General features: G+C 40.9%; 1 protein-coding gene across 2 annotated transcripts in view; it reads right to left on the reverse strand.

Moving 5' to 3' along the window:
* Positions 1–1,259: 1,259 nt before the first annotated feature.
* ARHGEF10 (Rho guanine nucleotide exchange factor 10) overlaps positions 1,260–22,391 on the reverse strand; it is a 188,457-nt gene continuing 167,325 nt past the window's right edge. For both annotated transcript variants that reach the window (XM_050950620.1, XM_050950619.1), the window contains 3 exons: positions 19,420–19,594; positions 7,031–7,153; positions 1,260–2,467 (listed from right to left, as the gene is read on the reverse strand). In XM_050950620.1, the coding sequence (XP_050806577.1) occupies positions 1,953–2,467; positions 7,031–7,153; positions 19,420–19,594 (813 nt within the window). In that variant the 3' untranslated portion in view covers positions 1,260–1,952. The remainder of the gene's footprint in view (positions 2,468–7,030; positions 7,154–19,419; positions 19,595–22,391) is intronic.

The raw sequence follows: 22,391 nt of genomic DNA on the forward strand, positions 1-22,391 counted from the left end.
CATATTTTATGCTCTTACATTCTGTTGATGGTCATGCGCTGTAGAGTTTACCACATCCAAATGTAGCTTGATAGGCATAGATTTATCTGGCCTCTTTTATGTTTTCTAATACTCAGGCTATCCCCTAGTTAGACCCCAGTTCAGGAAAGAATCCATGTTCAAGACAAACATGCTTCAGCACAGTCCTTTTCTGAATTGAAGGCTTTGTTTCATTCTCACACTCAATGAGGTGGCTACTCCCTCCCATAAAGTAATTTGACCTATAGCACCCTAAATTCCAATAAAATTCCCTCTGCACTCTAACTTAATGGGGCAACATACAATTCTACTTGTTAAATGAGAATATATGGCCAGGTTCTCTCTTGCAGTTTGGCCCCTTAGCACTATGGAGTGGCATAAACTGGCTAGAAATGCCTGGATCTTTCTAGCTGAGAATTCCCCCAGAATAGTTCTCTTTCACGCTGGCCCTGGACATGGAAGGAGGGTGAGGCAGGATATGCCAGAAAGGTGGATGGGCAGGTGACCCAAGATCCAGACATTCTCAGGTGGTGGACAGCCCCTTGGGGTTAGTAACCAGCTGATGTAGTCTAGGGAAGTCCCCAGTTAATCCATTTGAACTCCCCCTCGCCCTGTGACCATCAGCAAAGACTGGGTGCAGCAGAGAATCTGGCTCTGTCTTTATAGTATGGTATTCACTTTAGGAAAAGAAGCTATTCATCTGAAATTCTGGCAGGCTTAGGAGGGGTGATTACTGCTGAGAGATGGCCATGTCCCTGCTGCTTCCAGATGAGCACTAGAGCACACTTCTATGTACTGACATTACGTAGTGGATTTTAGCCTGTAGTCATGCCTAAAGTGCACATTAATTGATTTCAGATGAATGCATGCATTACTATGTGCGCTTCCTGTAGATATTGATATATTCAGATGGTCTTATACTTAGTATTAATTCCCTGCATTTACTCACTGTGTAACCATGTACCTCTTCATGTTTTAATTGCTTCACCGTCATCACAGAATGAAAATTTATGTATTGTTAAAAACGGCACACAGATTTTCTACATACCCGTGATGCTAGAAGTACACTCCACTGCCAGAAACAGAATGCACTGCCAGCACTGGCACCAAGAAGTTAGTCAGAATGCACATCTATTTTGTAACTTCAACCTGTATTGTATTTTCTATTTGTCCCAAATCATCATGTGCAAGGGCCTCCAGACAGATAGATATCACATCTTCCAATGCTGTTAACACACTTTTTCCCCTCCAGCCTTGTTTTTTTAATAATATTGAGCACTAGAAAATAATAGTGTATTTTTGCTTTGAAAGATACAAAACAATGAGCCTATCTGACTGTTAATTTTTTTGGTCGAACCCAGACACTTTCTTGTGGAATTATATTATATAATGATTACTGAATTAATCTGTTACCCTTTATTAGTATATTTATTGCTCAAAATATTTGCTACTTTGTTAAAATGTACAGTACATGCAAGAATCACTTTTGAAAAAAGTGCTGACTTAAGAAAGCAAAAAACAGCATGTGAAATGGTATATCTTCCCTCCCTCTCCTAAGTGCTATGAATAATAATAATGACAGATATAAATTTGAATATAAATAAAGTGGAGATTCTAAAACCATTTAAAAGGGTCTGATATATCCCCAATATTTTAAGTAGCAGAGCCCTCAGCAGCAGCTAAATATTTTCAATACCATAATAAGGTAGGATGTTCTAACTAGGTTAGGAATTTATCTTGCAGCCCTTACCCAGGTGATCAATCCAATTGACTTCAACAAGACTGCTCACATGAGTAATGGTTGCAGGGTTTGGTCTCTGGTATTCACTGTAGTAAGATTACATCAGAAATCCCTTTAAAAGACAAAGCATCATAACACATGTAGAGTTTAGAAATGAAATCAAATGACTTTGTAAAAAGTCACCATTAGTCACTTAGATGTTTAAGAGCGGAATCTGCCAAACCATCACAGAAGATACCAGTTCATCCTGTCGCTGCTGCTTGGACTTCTTGTTCACCCTTCTATGTCCTTGTCCTCCAGAGATGACTAATACTGAACTTGCTTTCATTTTCCTGGATCGCTGTCTTTTATTTTTCAGTGAGATGTTTTGATCCTTCAAGAGCTCATAAATGGTGCTGTCCTCTGGCCTGCGTTCTAGGGAATTTGACCCATGAGACAATGTTAGGGACCCAGAAGATGAAGACTTGTCACTTCTTTGTGCAATGGATCCTACTGAACCACCTAGCCACACTGCAGTGTCATGAGTGTTACTTAGGAAAGAGCTTGGTCTGTCATTGTGCAGGACATTTTTTTGGTCATCTTCTTTAGCTTCGCAGTTAGGAGGCAGACTGTTTCTTGATTTGCTTTTGTTTTTCTTGTTTACAGCTGTAACCATTACAAGGAATTTGACTGGGCCATTATGTGCATGATAGGATACCATTCCCCTTCCTGAAGCCAAAGAAAAAAGAAAAGGTTATGTAATATTAATCTCATTCATTTTGGATCACTATTTTACACCACAACTAGTTCATTCTCACAACAAATCATTTCAGTTAGACTTGCATAACCCTGTCAAAAGAAACACAGCACGTAACAGTTTCTTCATATATTTACTGAAATTAAATGTGGCATAATTTAGAAAAAAATCTATAGTACATTGAAGATGCATTAGGGCTGGAACAGAAATCTGCTAAAAGTAGGACATACCGAGAAGTTGACATTTAGTTCATACTTTTGTACTCTGTTTTCACAACAGCAAGAGTAAAGAAATCCTCAGATGACTTGTTTTAACTGGCATTGTCACTACCTTAACATTACCTGCTTTTTCCAAGACTCCATAACAAAATGAAAGGTTTTCAGTTAATCCTACTCCTCCCCTCTTGAATAGTATAAACACATCAATTCCAGTGCAGGAGTGCACTCCACACCCACAGAGGAGGGGGCTGGATTTGCCCTTAAGTGTTGATCTCTAGTTGCAGTGGTGCATTCATAGGACAAATGGTGAATGAACAATCTCAATTTAATTTTTTTTTTTAAAGGATTTAGGGTGTGGGACATTGGAGGAGAAAAGAAGGATTTAAACTGTCAGTCAAAAGATGGCACCAAAAGTGAATTGCTAGGGCTAAATTCACAAGATCTTTAAAAACTTGAAAATATGTGGATCTTTCTACAGAGTGGAGAAAAGATGCAACATTCTGCCATACATACTCCCACCTGGGTGGGGGGATGTGGTCCTGAGATGTGCCTATATGTCAGACAAGATCATTGGCCCCAGGAAGAACGAGGCATAATTTGGAATGAGAGAATGTTGCGAGATACCCAAAGATAGACAGATTACGTGAATCTGTGACAAAGGCACAGGACCGGCAGATCACTTGCAGAAACACTGCCGAATTCTTGTTCCCAGTGGACCGTCCACAGGGATGCCACCAAAGGCTGCCTGACTGCCGTGCTTGGGGCAGCAAAAAACAGAGCCGCCCCTGTGCAGAATCCACCTCTAGCCCACTCCTCTCCTGTGGCACATTCAAATAATAAACAACATTCATTTGTGAAAAATGCAACAGTTTATTGAGACAGTGGTTACAGGAAAAGAAGTTTGGTTAATGTTCATTGTTTACATGAGGTAGACATGGATACTGCATGACCAGTAAAGGTACAAACAGTCCTGTTTCCTACTGACATTTAAATGTCCTGTAAGATGCATTCCAGCGGACAATCACTGCAGGAATTTATCTGTTTTTTTTTTGCAGGGGACATAAAGCAGAACTGAAGAGTGAGGAATTGCTCAGTTTTGGTTTGCACATTATAGGGAACAGTTTGCACACCCCATTATAGCTGACAAGCCCCTTCCACTTCTGCTGCACTTCTGGGTGGGGGTCATCCTGGTGAATAACTTCAGAGTATCTCTCACTTGTTTGTCCTTTGCCTTTTTGAATAAGACTATTCTCCGCCTTTGTGCCACCTGCCCCCATGTGACATTATTATGAATCAGGACAGTCTAATGTGAATCACTATCCGGTTTGGTCCCCACTATTGCCCAATCCCTCTAACCCCATAGAAGTGCCTCAAATACACAAACAAAACTGTAAAACAAAAACAGCAGCATAATTCCAACCCATCTTACACCCCAACTTATTAAAGCACAGTGGCAAACAACATACAGCAGACAGATATCTCAGTGCAGATATCTCAAAGTGCCTCCTCATACACAGACAGAGGGACCACATGGCAAGTATGAACAATTGGGACTTTTTTTTTCCAGGGGTGGGTATAGTTGCATATATAAGACAAAGCCCCTAATATCGGGGTATCTGGTCACTGTACGACAGACCATTAACCATCTCTGAGGATCCCCCAAGACTGGGAGAGTCTCAGGGAGGTGAAGTCACATATGCATACTAAAAAAAAAAAATACTATCATGGCTTGTCTGGAATAGGAACTATAAGTCACAGATTTTTGTTCATACTCCCACATCCACAGTGCTTGCAACAGCCAGACTGTCAGGGAAAGGGCCTCGATGTACTGCTGCGAGGCTGGCCAACCTAAGGGGGTGAAATAGGCAGACTTGGGAGGAGATGTTTAGAGATCTTATGGTAGACTCTTAGAGGAAAACCACACTGGCTGAGAGGTGGAGGCAGTACATGAGGATCTTGAGGGAGAAAGAAATTGAGGTCTCCCAGCAGGGTGTGGCAGTGACCAAGAGAAGTGTGACACAGGACAAGGACAGCATTGCTATGACCAGGGACAGCACGGAAAAAGACAGGGAGATGCACAGACAACTCATGGATGATATCCTGAGCCAGAGGCCTCTCCTACAAAACATGCTCCTGCTAGGTCAGCAGGTCCTGCAGTTCCACAAACCAGGACCCTGCTGCATCCTTCAGTCTCTGGACAATACTGGCGACTGGAACTAGAAGCAACTCCTCTCCTCTGTGCCCACACAATGCATGTACTAGAGACCATTCCTCTCTCAGGCACAACATCTACTCACCAAGAACATTGGCTTCTGGGAGCCCAGCACTTTTGAGCCCTCCAATGCAGCTGACAATTTTGAGCCATCGTACTCAACCGTAATATCTCCATGTACATGAAGAAGCAGAGGGTCCCTATATGCACCTGTAACTTTAAGACCCGCACCTCCAGCCTTGTTATTTCTAAACTCTTTGCATTGTTGCACTTTCAGTTTGGTTCGCACTGATGTTTTATTTAAAGGGTCGCTTTTTGTTGGTGAGTCAGTAGATTAATTTGGTAACTGTATTTTCAGATTAAATGTATGGTTATTTATCCACCAGTTCAATGAAAACTTGATTTTTGGCTTTGTTATTGTTGTTTCATAATAAAAACCATTTAAAATCCATTTTGGTCCAATATGACTCATCACTGCAAGTAATACATACAATTAGCTAAATAAAACTAAAATAATTCATTCAGTTTTACAAAAGATATATGGGCAATGCCTCACTTCCACCACCCATAAACACTACTGCAATGCTCACAGACTATCCCAACCCCACCTCTATGGATTAGCAGCTAGATATCCAGCTACACATGTACAAGAATGACACTCAAAACATGAACAATAGGCATCCCTGACAATATGCCCCCAGAGGCTAACACACTCTACGGGATGCTTTACTAGCTGCTCAAACCACTGAGCAAGTCTCTGCACCTCAGTCTCCCACCCATCACTAAGGCTTTCCTGCTCGGTCTCGCAAATACTGTGCAGAACACAGCACCCAGCTATAATAGTTGGGACTTTTTAATCTGATGCAACCAAACAATTCCATAAATAGCACCATCTGCCTTTCAAACAGCCAAATGCATGCTCGACCACCATTCTGCAACTACTCAGGCAAGAGCTGAAATGTTCTCTCTTTCTGTCTAAGTGGCCTGTGTGGCTTCATTAGCCAGGGCATCAGAGGGTAAGCTGGATCTCCCAGAATACCTGATCAATCTCCACACCATTAATGTCCACAGTGCTCCTCGGAGCAAACAGTCCTTTCTCTGTTAATGTAAATAGAACTGAGTTCCGAAAGATCCTCATATCATGGACCCTTTCAGACCACCCTTCATTTATGTCTGTACACCTGCCACAGTGGTCAACCAGCCCTTGGAGCAGCAGAGAAAAATACCCCTTTCTGTTATAAATTCTGCACCCTGGTGGGGGTCCCATGTTCAGCATAGGGACTCCCATGCTGAAAACCCATCCACAACTCAGAAATTCTAGGTGAAGTTCTGAAACTAAACTGTAGCTTCACATATGCCACATCCAGCACACCTTTTTGAACTTTGCTTTATTATGGTAGTTAAAAGCAGAATTGAAATGTTTTCAAAATGTTGGCAGAGTTTTGATGTTCCTATCTCAGAAATGAATAACTACAAAAATAAGGTGCCTTATCACTTCAGCAGGCCCCCAAATGCTATAGTTGTCAAAAGCTAACTAATAAGTCAAATTTTACATTTCACGGCCTCAATGTTATGGAGCAATCATGTCACAAAAGTAACTAATCAGGAAAAACACTGAACTTTCAAAACTCATCTCTCCAAGTCCAGTATGCCATTTCTCTCCAAATTTGGAAATAAACACCCCCTTGACTCTCCTCCGACATGCCAATTTGCATTCTGATATAACATTGCCAAAAAAACTGTAGAGGAGCACAACATTTCTCTTTACAGTGGAAAGGCTGTTCCAATCTTAAACACAGAGGTTTTTTCCCTCCATAATACATGGTTTGAAGAGCTAACCTCTGTCCCACTCTGCCTCAAAAGAACAACAGTTGTAGTCATGGATGCTGATTTAATAAAGCAAAAACAACAGAAGACAATAGAAATATGTTACAGATGTACTATAAAACTAAGTAGGATCAACAAATACTCACAAAAAAACTCAAACCATGTCTATACAATACACAACATTTTACATATTTACTTGATTTATTGACTAAATAATGTACTGAAAAGCCAATCTTCAGCATGCTATCTTATAAAAATAGATGAAAAATTTTACTCACCTGTTACTTTTGGAATTCCTTGCAAACGAGGCACTGGTAGTGCTACTATAATACCCAGATTTGTTCCAACTAATAATAACCCATGGCACACCAGCAGACTGGTCACAGAAACACGTTGTTGTCCTGTGAAATTCAGAGAGAGCTGCATTATTTAACAGACATAACCTTTGATTTTGTGAAAGTAATCTACAGTAAACTGCACATAATTACATTGTTATGGGCTCTGATTCAGCAAAACATTTAAGCAGAAGCTTAAATATTTTGCTGAAGCAAGGCCTTGAAACTTTACCTGCATGCCATATAACCCACATAAACTGAAATTACTTTTGAAATGCTGCTGAAAGCAGCTATATATTACTTTTACAAATAGGTTACTTTTACATATTCTTCGTAACAACACTACAATATATAATACTATATAATACAAATAGACAAGGGTACAGTGTTACATTGTGTTCAAGCCTCAACACTGTCCATATTTCATGAGCATAGCTGCATATTTTTCTACTTCTCTGTAACAGCTTGGTGTATTTTGAGATTGCTCAAAATCTTCACAGCCTTTGAGGGGGAAAAAAGATAAATGATTGATTCAATGCACATGGACTTTCAAAAAGTCCTTAACAACCTCCCTCATAAATGGAAACTAAGTAGTTCTGTGAGACGAGGTGAAGTTGTGTCCTGAATTAGAAACTGGCTGAGAGACAGAAAGAAAGAGTTGGACTAAAGTGTTGGCCTGGGTCCCCCAAAACTCCATATTAGGTTCAGTATTGATTTATATATTCAGTGAGGTTCTGGAATAGCGGTGAAGAGTGAGATGGCAAAATCTGCAGAGCATATGACATTTTTTAGTATGGCCATTACTAGAAAAGATTGCGGAGAACTCCAAAGAGACCTAACAACATTAGGTGAATGGACAGCATGATGCTGATGAAATTCAGCATTGACAAATGTAAAATAATGCACATAGAAAGGAATAATGTAAAACTATTTATACACATTGCTAGGTTCCACATTAACTGTAACCACTTAGGAAGAAAGACCAGATCTTCATTGTGGACAGTTCAATGAAAACCTCTGCTCAGTGTGAAGTTGTGGTAAAACAAATAAATAAATAAATAAATAAATAAATTAAATAGGCAAGGTTACATATAGAAAGGGATAGAAGATAATAATTAGAATATCAGGATGGCATTACATTACATTATTTTACATTTGACAATGTAAAAACTTTCCTCTATGGTGTCATTTCTTCAAGGTTCCCTTCTTTGCTGGCCCTTATAACTTGTATCTCTTTTGTAAAGTAATAGAATGGATTTTTCAGCTATCTGGAGAAAGAATGTATGTCAGAGCAAAATAGCTTCAGATTTATTCATTAAACCAGAGGTTCTCAAACCAGTGGTCCGCAAGCTCCATTCAGGTGGTCTGCAGATTGTTCCCTCTAAGGTGTGCGCCTGGGCGGCTGCACACAAGAGAATGAAGGGCCACCCACCTGATTAGTGGAGCCACTAATTAGGTGCCCGGACCCTGGAGAAGACGCACATGTAAGGTGAGGTGGTGGCCTTAGGTGGAAGGGGGCAGTGGGGTGAGAAGATGGGGTGGGGGGAATTTGGGACATGCATGGTGGTGGTGGTCAGAGAAAAAGGTGACTTTCCCCAGCTCCAGGGGGAGTGGCCAGGGAGTGCAGTGCAGTGCCAGGGAGTGCAGTGCCAGGGAGAGTTGACCTCCTTTCCAGCCCCAGCTTGGGGGTTGCTGTGGCAGGGGAGAGAGGGCACATCTATTGCCTTAGAAAGGTAAGTCTACTGATATTAAAATATGAGTTGTGTGCTTTTATTTGTAAAACCAAAAAAAATTAATTATTATTAAGAGTTTTTTTTTATATAGCGCTTTTATCCAAAGTGCTTTACCATAGTTAGCTAACGGTACAAACAACATCTGGTAAGATCATTAAGTGGTCTGCAAAAAAAAAAAAAAAAGTTTGAGAACCACTGCATTAAACAATAAACAGGAGACAGAAGATTTTGATTAATTAATTGAAAGCCTGGAGAGCAAAAGCACTGGAGAGAAAACGGGATGTTAGAATGTGTAAAGATGAAAGGACAAAACAGTCTTCAAAAAGCATGTGAGAGAAACAATATGGTCTTATAAAGCAACATCTAGCAGAGCTAGTGAAATCTACTTACAAGTATAAATCAGGCATAATGAAAAAATCCATAATATTAGTTTCTCTTTCACCCTCCCTCTCTCTCTGGTATAGCAAACAATAAGAAGTCATCTTAGCATACAATTAAAGTTCTATGTCTACAAGACATATGTGTCTTGTGAAAGCTTAATATTTTTAACTGAAATATAAATGAGGAGATGTGTTAGGTTTCCAAAGGGGAGTATGCAAGCGTGCTCCTTTCACAGCTGATCAGAGGGACAGCCTTGAAGGAGACTGAAAATTCTACCCTTACAGTCAGAAGGTAGATGGCATTAAAGTGATTGCAGCTGGATGAAAATGGAGAAAGGAAGACATCTATCAGAGGAAAAATCATAATATCCCAGAATGATGCCAGAGGCTACAGCCTTGATCTGTTTGTGAAAGTGAAGGCAAATAAAAACACATTAATAAACCAACACATTTCCTTTTTGAAACAAAGAACCTATTAAGCAAAGAACAGTAAGTGTTATACATGGTACCCACCAAACCAAACTCACATCTTCTAATATCAGGTTGCTTTTCATACTCAGATATTATGCAGATATTTCTATATACTAATTATGATTTTCACAACTGAACAATTTCATTAGGCTTAGCTTGGGATGGGCACAAACCAAAATCATTTCTAATTACTGAGCTTGAGAAGATCTCAAAATACACAACTGATTCCAGATTTCCAAATTTAGCTAATATCTTAATAGACCAAAATGAACCAAATCCTTAGTTACAAACACCTCTGAATATGGGGGTTTTCAAGAGCAGAATCTCAATTTTGTGGCTTAGCTCATCCATAATGCAAACAAGCTAATGTTCCTAAATACGTAACATCTTTGGGTCCAATCCTACTGTTCTTAAGCAGGCAAAACTCCAGTTTTATCTATCTCAGCACTGCAATAATGGGATCTTCATATATCTAATATCTGCAATGCCTTTTAGGGTGTCCAACACTGGGGAAAAAATCTCAATGCCTGTCTTCCCACTTTAGCCTTAAAGCAAATTCTAACTCGTAATTTGCACCTGTGAAGTAACATTTTTTCCACATGTGAAAATATGTGATTTGCAGGCAAAATAGAGTCCTATATATAGAACACAACCTTATGCATGAACCACTAAAAGTGAGGTCAAAAGGAAAAGTGCTTGCTTTGAAATCTTGGGAAAGCAGGAAACATCTGCATGGGAATACGTATTTTTGAGATAACTTATAGTAACACATGATGATAAATAAATCACTCACAAAAAGGTTTAATTGTTGTTTGCAAAATAAGATTTGTAATCTTGCTATGGTGTGCAAATTTGTGATTCTTAAAGTTTGTTTATTCTATCCCGGGGGAAACAAATGCGAACAAGCAATGGCCGCTGATTAATTTAATGTGTTCCACCTAAAAACAACTACAACGACAAGATATTCACCATTGCAGTCTTCAAGAGAAGGTGATAAATATAAAAGCTAAATATTATTATTCCTGTTTTAAATGAAATATTTCAGATGAAATTGGACTAATACTTAGTGGAATTGTTAAACTAGTAAACTTAATGAGACCCTGATCCTGAGAAGACTTATGGACATGCTTAATTGAGCAGGCTCATTTATTCTGTTTTTTCCAGGTTCAAGCCTCCATCTAGATCTTCCTCAGGTATCAGCTTTTGAATCTGGTCCTGAAACTGGATATATGTAAGTGAAACTTTTGCCCCTACACAGAGCCCTCTGCAGTTAGTTCTATGCAGGGATGCACCTGCACAGATTCTGCTGCTGGATCTGGCCCAACCTGCAAATTAAACTGGCTAAAAACCCTACAGTGCTGTTTATTGTATCAGACTATCCTCATGTCTTTCCCTCTTTTTACTCTTTTGTAGGATGGCAACTTGATAAAAAACCCTTTCACAGCGGTGAGGGTTTATTAACTACAAATGAGTGTACTTTATTTTCTATAGAGAGGAAATGAGAAAATGGTTTTTCTTTGTCTCTCTTTCTCATCAGTTTCCAGGAAACACACTCGTAATGTTAGAGGATAAAGAACGGAAACTATCCCTTTGTTAGATAGGTAACTTGTCATCATCCATAAGCACAAAAAAATCTGATAGTTCAGGGTTAGCAGAATCTCTCTCAAAGGACAGACTGCATTACAAATTTTAAAAAACACTTGGGAAATTGTTTGGTTTGAGGATATTGAAATATCAGTGTTCTTTTATTTTTCGGTAAACGTGTGATCATGAAAAAAATACAAGCTAGTTAATAAAAATGTGATATGTATATAGTATGACTATTAATTAGTAATACTTTAAAAAAAAAACTTGTGAACAAGGAAGCATAGTATACATGCCTTAAGTAGACTATATGAATTGTGACAGGGGTTGTTGCAAAGTTGCCTATTTGAACTGTGGACCAAATATATTGGGAACAAGTTTTCCCTCAAAGGCAACTTATATAACATATTGGCAAGAGGTGTATGCTCATGCCACACCTAGTGTCTTTTCTACAAAGGCTACTAGACCACTTCTGTTACCAGCTAAAGGGGTTGGTCCTTTGGCTATAGTGGTAGCAGCGTGTACTGAGCTGAAGATCCTGGGTTCTAACCCCCTCGTGTTTGCTGCTATCTTGCAATTAAAACAATTCCTATTTTTAAACTTTCCAGTATTCTAGAAACTGACAGCTCCCCCAGCTTCATCTTTTCCTCACACCAGGCCCCACATTAGATCCCTCACCCTTTTCATCTCCTGCAACCTAATCCACTCCCATACATTCCATTGCATTAAAAACATAGGGCCAGTAGATCCATCAGGAGGCCATTTATAGTTCCCTGATTCCCAGGACCAGTCTATGTTGCACTGAGCCCCTCAATAAATCAGAGTAATCTAGAAGCTGCTCTAACTTATGTCAGCTGACTACATGTTTAAACAACTGAACGTAGTTAGACTGGAGCATGGTTGGGCCACTTCCCCTTTGGGGCTGAAGCATGGGGGTGCACGTTTGACACCAATTGAGAACTCTCCCACACCAGAGGAACTCTCAGCTGGCTGATTCCTGTTCCTTTTGAGTCATGTAAGTAGTGTAAAGGGCCAGAATACAACCAACATCCAGCCCATAAATGGCAGTATTCAGGAACTCCCAGGATCATGGGAGTAACTGCCTTCCACTACAGATCTCCTCTCCCCTGGCACTACCTCCCCAACCAGAAGCCATCAGACGCCTCCCTGACAATGTATCAGATGGAGAAAAACACAACAATATTATTGGTTCATGTTTGTTATGGGCTAGGTCTGCTTTTTTATTATTCAACTTGCAGTTATTAGGAAAACAATCCTTTCCTCTGCCATTTTCTCCGTGTTTCACTCTTGTCTTACTGTGCACTCTGCAGTGGGTTGCAATGTTACCTTTCCCAAGGTAGAACAGGAACATTCTTTGTGGAAGGGAAGGCAGGCCGTGACATTCAATGCTGGCAATAAAATTGTGAAAACCTAATGCTAAATTACTTTGCATTGTGTTACTTCAGCAGAGCCATATAATTCAGAATGACCTTTCTCTCCTGGAGCGGTAGGAGACAGACAAAAGGATTATAATTTTCCTCTCACTCACACTGATTCTACAGTAAATGTAATTCCATTAACTGCAAATGGATCTACTGAGGTAAAGAAGAGCAGAATCACAGCAAATCCCCAGGGAGCCAGTTAAGCTGATTTTACGGCCCTTTCGTGTGCTGAGAATCTGATCCAAGGAGTCCAGATTCTTGATAGACTTGTCATGACATTGGGTCTATTCTTCCTGTAGCAAACGTTCTCTTCCATAGGCACATTAGGAGGATTTTTAGACTAACTTCTTCCCTCTGTTCTTCTCATCCCCGAGTTCAATAAACCATGACCTTTTACTCACTCTTCTTTTTGCATGTTAATGAGCGTCTGTCAAACTGCATACAGTTAACTGGGTTGTTCCATTTAAAATACAAACATTCCCTCACAGCACACATCCGAGCCCTGGATGGACAGCATGAATCAAATGCCCACACACCCCTAAGCTTTTCTCAGCACAACACGCTACAATACAAGACTTCTAAACATGCAGTCATTTCATACCACTCCTTTTAAGCTCCCAGTATATGACACACTGTCTGACGTGGTCTTTGGCTGTTTTTGTTTTTAATTGTAAAAGGCTCTGAGCAAATTTATTATGCAAGCCACCTACTTCTCTCTCTTTTAACCTTTTTGGTTACAATGTTGTGGCATCATGCTCAGAGATCCAAGAACTGCTACTGAATAACTGGAATGCATTTAATGTTTCAAATGGACGCTATTGTAGCATGTTTCCTGCACAATTTCCACTCTTAAAAAACTCTTTGACTCACAGGAGAGGTTTTTGAAAGAAAAAAACTCCTAAAGTTTTGAGAATTACTATTTGAGAATTAATATTTGAGGATATTAAAAATAGCCAAAAACTCTTTTACAGGAACACATTGGTCAATTATATCAATTACATCAGCCTATTTTATTACCATGGCAATGACAGCTTAAACTAAATATTTTCAAGATGACTTTTTTTTCATTACATTCATAGAGAACAAACATTTTCAACAAGGAATTCAACACTTTCTTTGCACCACTGTAGGAAATATTAACTTAGTGTTAATCTTCTGTTTATGCTGATCCTCATCCTTTTGCAAAAATAGGACAAATTAAATGGAATGGCCCATTTAAACACAGAGCAAGAAGAAAATTCAGTAACCAGTCTTCAGTGTGGGAGTTACATACAATTTAGAATAGACTCTTAACAGAGCACTGTAAAAATGAAGAGATATTAATGATACCATTTACAGTGAAGCTTTATTTTGAAGCTAATGCAATATACAGTAGGTAGGGTGAGATGGTAAGTATGTAAGAAAGGGATTTAATTTTTAAATCTGCAATTTTATACACTATTCTGTTTAAGGAAAAAAATACTTTCAGTGCCAAAAAACTGATCATTGTTCAAATCAAAGCAGCATGCTGGCTTTCCCCATCCTCTTCCCCGGTGCTGGGCTAAGCTGCACTTATGGGGCATATGGGTGCAAGTGATCTGAATATCATCCTTATGTACAAACAGGGAGATTTGGAAAGAAAAATGAAATCCTATCTTTTAATACCATTGAAACACTTTGGACTCTGAGAACTTTAACAAGGAGATGAACTGGAAATAAATGAGTAACAGGCATGAGCCTAAACTCCACTGCAGAGAGGCATGCAGCCAGATTGCAGGCTGAATTGTGGTATTCTGCTTTGGCCAATAATTGTTTCCAAACACTTAATGAAATATGAATAATTGAGGAGATGTCAATCTCCCAGTAGAAGCTTCCCCTTCTATCCTGGCCAGCTCTGCCATTTCCTCCGTCCTCCTCATAGCCTGTTCATTTCCAACCTCTCCTGAACAATCCTTTCTAAGTTAGGGTTGCCATGTGTCCTGTTTTCGATCGGAACTCACGGTCAAAAAGAGACCAGCAGGTCTGGCTCCTAGGCAGTGGTGGGGAGCACGGGGGTCTGTGTGCTGTCCCCGCCCCAAGCACTGGCTCCGCAATCCCATTGGCCGTCAACCATGGCCAATGGGAGTTCGGGTGGTGGTGCCTGTGGGCAAGAGAAAAGCACAGAGCCTCCTGCCCCCCGCCACCTAGGAGCCAGACCTGCTGGTCGCTTCCTGGGCGCAGCATAGTATCAAGACAGGCAGGCAGCCTGCCTTAGCTCCTCTGCACTGCTGACTGGAAGCCACCGAGGTAAGCCCGCGCCCCAATCCCAAGCCCTAACCCCCTGCCACAGCCCTGAGCCCCACCAAATTCCTCATCCCAGGGCCTTCCCCAGAGCCTGCACCCCCAGCCAGAGCCCTCACCCCCCCTGCACCCTACCCCCCTGCCGCAGCCCACAGCCCTCTCCCACACCTTGAACTCCTCATCTCTGACCCCACCCCAGAGCACGTACCCTCTCCTGCACTCCAACTGCTTGCCTCAACCCACACCCCCTCCCAATCCCAAACACTGAATCCCTTGGCCCCAACCCCCACCCTGGAGCCCCCTCCTGCACCTCAAACCCCTCATCCCTGGTGCCATCCCAAAGCCTGCACCCCTGTTAGAGCCCTTCCCCCCTCCGATACCCCAACCCCCTCCCCCAGCCCAGTGAAAGTGAGCGAGAGTGGTGGAAGAGTGAGTCATCGAGGAAGGGGGAGCAGGGGTGGGGCCTTAGGAAGGGGAGGGGCACAGGGCAGGACCTCAGGGTAGGGGCGGGACGAGTGTGTTCACTTCTGTGCGATTAGAAAGTTGGCAACCCTGTTCTAATTGTTTCCCTCCTTCCCATTGCTTGTCCTTTTCCTGGCACTTCCAAGGCTCCCACTGTCCTTCCTAAGTGTAAGTCTCTCCCCTTTGCTTCCTTCCATGTTCCCAGCAAAAGACTCCCCTTGTCGCTTCCAAGTGTTGACAACCCCTTGTGTCAAAACCGCCTGCTGCTTATTTTCCAAAAAAGGATGGCACACATACCTGAGGTGTTTTTTATCAGATAAAAATCATGGTTTTTACTGACATGGGAAAAACGACCAATTCCAGTTCAAGGCATTTTCTATTTTAAAAACAGTTTCATTAGTGCACACCACATTACACCTCATTGTAGTTATATAGTCAAATTGTGATTACATAAGGTTGAAGATTTGGAAATTAATTTAGGGTTGTACAAATAAAAAGTAAAACCGCAGTAGGCATAATATTAATATATGTAATATAATACTGAACATTGGAACATCTATACATTTTAGTTCAGTATTTTCTCATGGAACTTTCACATATGACTCATATCAGTTTTCTGCTAAATATGTCCCAGTAATTGTCACTAGTATATTCTGGTAATTATTTTATTTTTCCCAGTTTATTTACCAGTGCCCTGTCCTAAACTAGTTTTTCCTGTTAAATTGCCAACCTTGTTTCCAAAACTAGTTCCCCTCTTTCTTTTCAGGAATCCTAGACCCTTCAAAGCATTTCTATAGTCAGTACAGAGGTCACATTTCTTATTCCTAACTCATGCAATCTCTGCTTTAAAACTATTATTTTTGCTATCATCTACAAACTTTACTGATGGCAGCTGTGAATGTGAGTACGTGCTTTAACACATTAGCTTAATCTGACAGGGTAATAGAAAGAAACCTACATAAACAAAAGAACATTTGGAGTAAGGTCTTCACCCTTTTATTTTCTGTAGTAAAACAATTACATGTGTGTTTTAAAACAAACTAAACTGGGTTGCCACTTTAATTGTTACAACAAAAAAAACAATTATATTATAAATAATTATTTTTGGAATAGGATTAGATGTCAAGATGTCATTGTAAGAAAAGAGAATAGCTATCTTTAATGAAATTATGATTAAGGATTAGCTGTAATTCTAGCAACCTGTTAAATAAAGAGTAGATGTTCCGCATGCAGTGCTGCTTTTGCATTTCATAGTGTGCAGTGGGACACCATCAAGTTATCTCTAACTAATTGCCCAAATTTGGAAAGAGATGCATGCAAAAATGCATTTTTACTTTCAGTCACTCGAGGCCCAGATATAGTGCAATGGACACACACAAATTAGGGTGCCTGGGTGTAACTTGTGCATGTGAATACATATACTTTTACATGTACCCTTTTGAAATATGGGCAAAGCTATTCTATTTTGAGAGTTTATCAGGGAGGCTATTTCAGCATTGATTTTATTATTTATATCCTATTGTAGGATAAGATTTGAATGTACAGTGACATAGGTAACAGTGTAATTTATTGTGCTATCAACTATTCAGTTCTAACAAGAAAATTAATCCTGATTCTCAGGTGCAGTCAAAATGAACCTTGTGTGGTGGATCAAAGTTGTCTGTAAGCCACTCACCATTGTAGTCTCCCAGTTCCTGGGGCAAATGAGGGCTGGTTCTGTTCCTGGTATACATCTGAGCAGACTTGGGGCTGTGCTAGCCTGCCAATTTGTAACAGCCCCTGTGCAGGGCACCTGGCAGCCAGTGGCTTTATGCCACCCTGGGATTCCCTTACACCAGGGGAATCCCTAGCTGTTCACTAGGCATAAAAGGTTGTTACAAGAAGGAGGGAGAAAAATTGTTGTTCTTAACCTCTGAGAATAGGACAAGAAGCAATGGGCGGTTTAGTTTGGACATTAGGAAAAACTTCCTAACTGTCTGAGTAGCTAAGCACTGGAATAAATTGCCTAGGGAGGCTGTGGAATCTCCATCACTGGAGATTTTTAAGAGCAGGTTAGACAAACCCCTGTCAGGAATGGTTTAGATAATACCTAGTACTGCCATGAGTGCAGGGGACTGGACTAGAAGACTTCAAAGGTCCCTTCCAGTTCTATGATATTGCAAAAGACCAATAGTCCTAGCCTGATATCCTGACAGTCGCTGGTAACCACAGCAGGGAAAGGAGCAGAATGCTGGCAGCTCCCCTGGTGGCTGTACTGCCCCCATCCCCGCCCACTCATCTCTGTCCTCTGGCGGGGCTGCAGCTGTACAGACAGAGGAGACGCAGCTCTGTGGAAGAGGGGTGGGGCTGAGGGCAGTACAGCCATGCCAGAGGAGTGTCTTTCCGGTACACCATACCAGCTATAAATATCTTGCTGGTACGGGGTACCGTACCACCATACTTGCACTGCTGAATATCCTCTCTTAGTGGTCTCTTATCCAAGCTGAAAAGTCCCAGTCTTTTTAATATCTCCTCAGATGGAAGCGACTCCATACTGCTAATCATTTTTGCTGTGCCTCTCTATACCTTTTCCAATTCAAATCATAGGTGGAGCTAGGAGTGCTGGGGATGCAGCAGCATCCCCCGGCTTGAAGTGGTTTCCATCACATACAGGGTTTGTTTCAATGGCTCTCAGCACCCCAGATTCTAATATATCTTTTTTTGAGATGGGGTAACCAGAACTGCATGCATCATTCAAGGTATGGGTGTACTATGGATTTATATAGAGGCATTATGATATTTTCTGTCTTATTATATATCTCTTTCTTAATGGTTCCTAACATTCTGCTAGTTTTATTTTGACTGCTGCTGCACATTGAACAGATGTTTTCAGAGAACTATACACAATGACTCTATGGTTTCTTTCTTAAGTGGCAATAGCTCATTTAGACCTCATCATTTTAATGTATATTTGGGATTATGTTTTCCAATGTGAATTACTTTGCATTTATCAATATTTAATTTCATCTGCCATTCTGTTGCCCAATCACACTGTTTTGTGAGATCCCTTTGTAACTCTTTGCAGTTTGCTTTGGACTTAACTATCGAGTAGTTTTGTATCATCTGCAAATTTTGCCACCTGACTGCTTACCCCTTTTCCTAATATCATTTATGAATATGATGAACAGCACTGGTCCCAGTACAGACCCCTGAGGGACACCAATATTTACTTCTCTACATTCTGAAAACTAACCTTTTATTCCTACCCTTTGTTTCCTGTCTTTTAACCAGTTACTGATCCATCAGAGGATCTTCCCTCTTATCCCATGACAGTTTACTTTGCTTAAGAGCCTTTGGTGAGGGACACTGTCAAAGGCTTTCAGAAAAAGTCCAAGTACACTATATCCACTGGATTACTCTTGTCCATATAAAAAAAAGAAAGAGGAGGTGCCACAAGTACTCCTTGTTTTTTTTGTTGATACAGATTAACATGGCTACCACTCTGAATCTTGTCCATATGTTTGTTGTTCCACTCAAAGAATTCTAATAGATTGGTGAGGCATGATTTCCCGTTACAAAAGCTGGATTGGTTCTTCCCAACAAATCTTGTTAATCTATTCTTGCACAGTGCTACAAAACAGACCAAAATTGGAGCCCCCAACTGGCCTCCTATATGTGATTTACTGTTTTCTCTACGTCCTGTAATGGGGACGGTAGATATGGAGAAAATTATTTGCATATCCTGCTTTGAAGAGCAGATGGTGAACTGAAATATATGAATCCTGTTCTTTAGTTTCTTAAAAGATTGTCTTTCTGTTAACTCTCATAGTATCGCACAATCTGACATACCGACTACCCAACCATTCAAGAGAGAGAGACTCAAGCTGCACAGCTGACATCTAGATACAGTTAAAAGTATGAAACTAGGGTTCTAGTTCAGGCCCACATCTATGAGATACTGTAGCAGAATAAAAAGGGGGTGACTCAACCAAAACAAAAATGTGAGTATAGAATGCAGTTACCTGACAAGATATTGTGAACAGGAGTGGCAATGTTAATGTCCTGGAGGTGTTTCAGTGTCTCAGTGTGGAACAGGCGGAGTGTAGATCCAGATGTGAAGGCAATCCAGATTCCCACTCCTGCAACAGCCATGTGTGAGATCACCATCCCTTCTTCTTGATGAGCTTCAAAATGACGCTATAAAAAAGACAAAGAATCTATAATAGATGCACCAATGACATTCATTTGTACTTATGAACTTCTCAGAGTAGGAAATGTGCCTTTATTCTCTTTGTAGAGCACCAGATTGTCTGATCCCTTTGCTCCACTAAGAGCAAGTCCTGACTCTGCTGCATATGGTGTTAGTTTTCATTGCCACTTGTTTCAAAAAAATGTGCATAACTATTAAGGAGGGAATCCCAAACTCTCACCACTAAAGTTTTACAGCCGCATATCTGATTACATCCTGGGAATTTAGAATTTGATAACAGTTGTTACTTAACAGGAATTCTGCATTTCTGTATTGTAGCTCCAATGGGAACACAAGTACAGACAAGACTTCTGAGACTGGACTTATTTTCACCATCATGTTAATTAATCTGCAGTAGAGCTCCCACCAGTAGGGTATTTTGGAAGACTCCCTTGCGTAAACATGGCCTGGGTTTGGGTGGAATGTACAGACAAACACTCACTTGGAACGCAGAACAGAACTTTACTGCAGTGAGAATGAATCAGTCACAGTAATTTCTCCTGGTGCATTTTTAACTTTCCTGGGTGGGATTTTGCTTTCTGCTAGGAGTTTCAGTTGCCTTGAATCCCCTTGGGACTGGGTTTCTGTGCCTGCCCACCATTTTACCCAGTAAATGGGAAAAGACTCCCAGTCATTTTGAAGGGCCCACGTGTCTCCACACATCCCTTGCTAATTCCTTCATCTCAATCTCTTTCATACTTCACACAGTGGCATTAATAATCTGTCAAATGGTGACCATAATGAGCATTTCTCTCCAGTGATCCAACCATTATTGTTGTAATTATTAATAGTTATTTTTATTTGTATTACCAACGTGCTTAGGAGCCCTAGTCATGAACTAGGGCCCCCAACGAAGACATAACTAAAAGACAGCCCCTATGAATAATCACTCCTATTTTAAACTTCTCTTTGAACAAACCATTCAGTTAAAATTGTTCTTTCAAAAGAAAGTTAAAGTTTTGAATATCATCATGATGTACATGAACATCAACACTGAAAATATGGCCTCAGTCTTTCATGGCCCTAAATGTATATAGAGAATAGTTTATTAGCATAAGATAGGCTGCTATAACATAACCTAGCACCTAATCATAAAAATACGTAACAAAATGTCCCTGTAGGTTTTGTTGTCACTGAGAAAATTCTGACCTCCCTCAGATAAGGATATCTGAACAAAAGGACACATTAAGAAGGGTCAAATTTAACATTGCCATCATTTCATTATGTGGAAAATTCACTGTGAATCTCCCCTGCTTTAGAAACACTCAATATGGAAGACAAGGTGAAACAGCATTAAAATCCTAGAGGCTAAAACGACCTTTGATTTACAAATATTAGCCCTGAGAGGGCTCAGTGGGGAACTCAATTACTCCATTTTTATTTCTTTACCAAAGAGATAAAATATCAAGGATTTTCTTTCCAGTCTTTATTTAATCCAGTTTCTACTCAGTAAAATGGACAATGAGATTAGGGATATATTGATCTTTAAAAAGCAGATTATTAAAGGCTCTAAAGGCATCATTACTTACTCAATTACATATATTAATAGGTAAGTCTTATGTAGTATTATTGCTTGCTTTTTGATCAAGGTATGAGCTTTATAAATGTTGATAATTTATGAGCCTGGTCCTTTAAGATGATGGGTGCCTCCTGCCAGAGTGGTGAGTGCCCTCATCTTCCTTAGAAGGCAAGGCCCTGCGCTGTGTCCAGCGTGTTCACAGCAGTATACTGAAAGCCCATGTCACTCTTAAATTGATCAGAATGCAGGAGAGCTAGTTTAACTGGGATAATTTGTTTACTAGAGTATATAATTACTGTTCAAATTATGCATGGCCACTTTAATCTGGAGTCACATAGTGATTACCCCTGAAATAAGTAAACACTTTGGCTAATTACAAGAACTCTCCCCTAGCTCCAGCAAGGATTCCATTATGAGGCAGGACCCTATTTGTGTTTTGTCTTTAAGGTATAAGACAGAACTCTCATATGTAACTGAAGCCCTTCAATCATTAAAAGCTAAGTTTGGCCATAACATTTGGAACTTGTTTGCTCCTCACCATTATAAGTGAATCATATTTGAAGTAATAGATTGTTGTTGTTTTTTTGCATAGGGTGACTAGACGTACTGATAAAATTGGGACAGTTCTGATATTTAGTTGTTTGTCCCGCATCCCGACCGATGTACGGTTGGGACGTCATTTGTCCCGATATTTTGGCTTGGGGCTGGAGGAGTACACTGGTGAGCTCTCACCTCGGGTCCCAATAGTGCTTATTTGGGATGGCTCTCAGGAAATGGCAGGCTGCAGGACCCTGTGGCCCCCAGGCACAGGGACGGCCAGGGTGGGGAGTGGGTGTCTCTGTGTGCTGCAGCTACCACAAGCACTGGCTCCATCGCAGCCAGTGGGAGCTGTGAGTTCAGACAGGGCGCAGACCCGCCCCCGGTGCCCCTGACCCTGGGGCTCTGTGTGCTATTCATACCCCCAAGTAAGTCCTGCCCCCACAGCTTCCAGCCAATGGCAGCTGGAGCCAGTGCTTGTGGCAGATGCAGCACATGGAGTGGAGACCCTGCTGGCAGCCACTGACCTTAGGAGCCAGAGGAACCTGCCATGTGTTTCCCAGTGGGTGGGAACCATCTCCCAGGTAAGTAGTGGGGCTGCGGCTGGGCCCTGTGCCCATGGCAGAGCTGTGGGCGGGAGCCAGGGCCATGTGCTTGTGGTGGGGGCCAGGGCCATGCGCCCTCAACCT

The sequence above is a fragment of the Gopherus flavomarginatus genome, chromosome 4 (genome assembly GCF_025201925.1).
Source record: "Gopherus flavomarginatus isolate rGopFla2 chromosome 4, rGopFla2.mat.asm, whole genome shotgun sequence".
Taxonomy (NCBI): domain Eukaryota; kingdom Metazoa; phylum Chordata; order Testudines; family Testudinidae; genus Gopherus; species Gopherus flavomarginatus.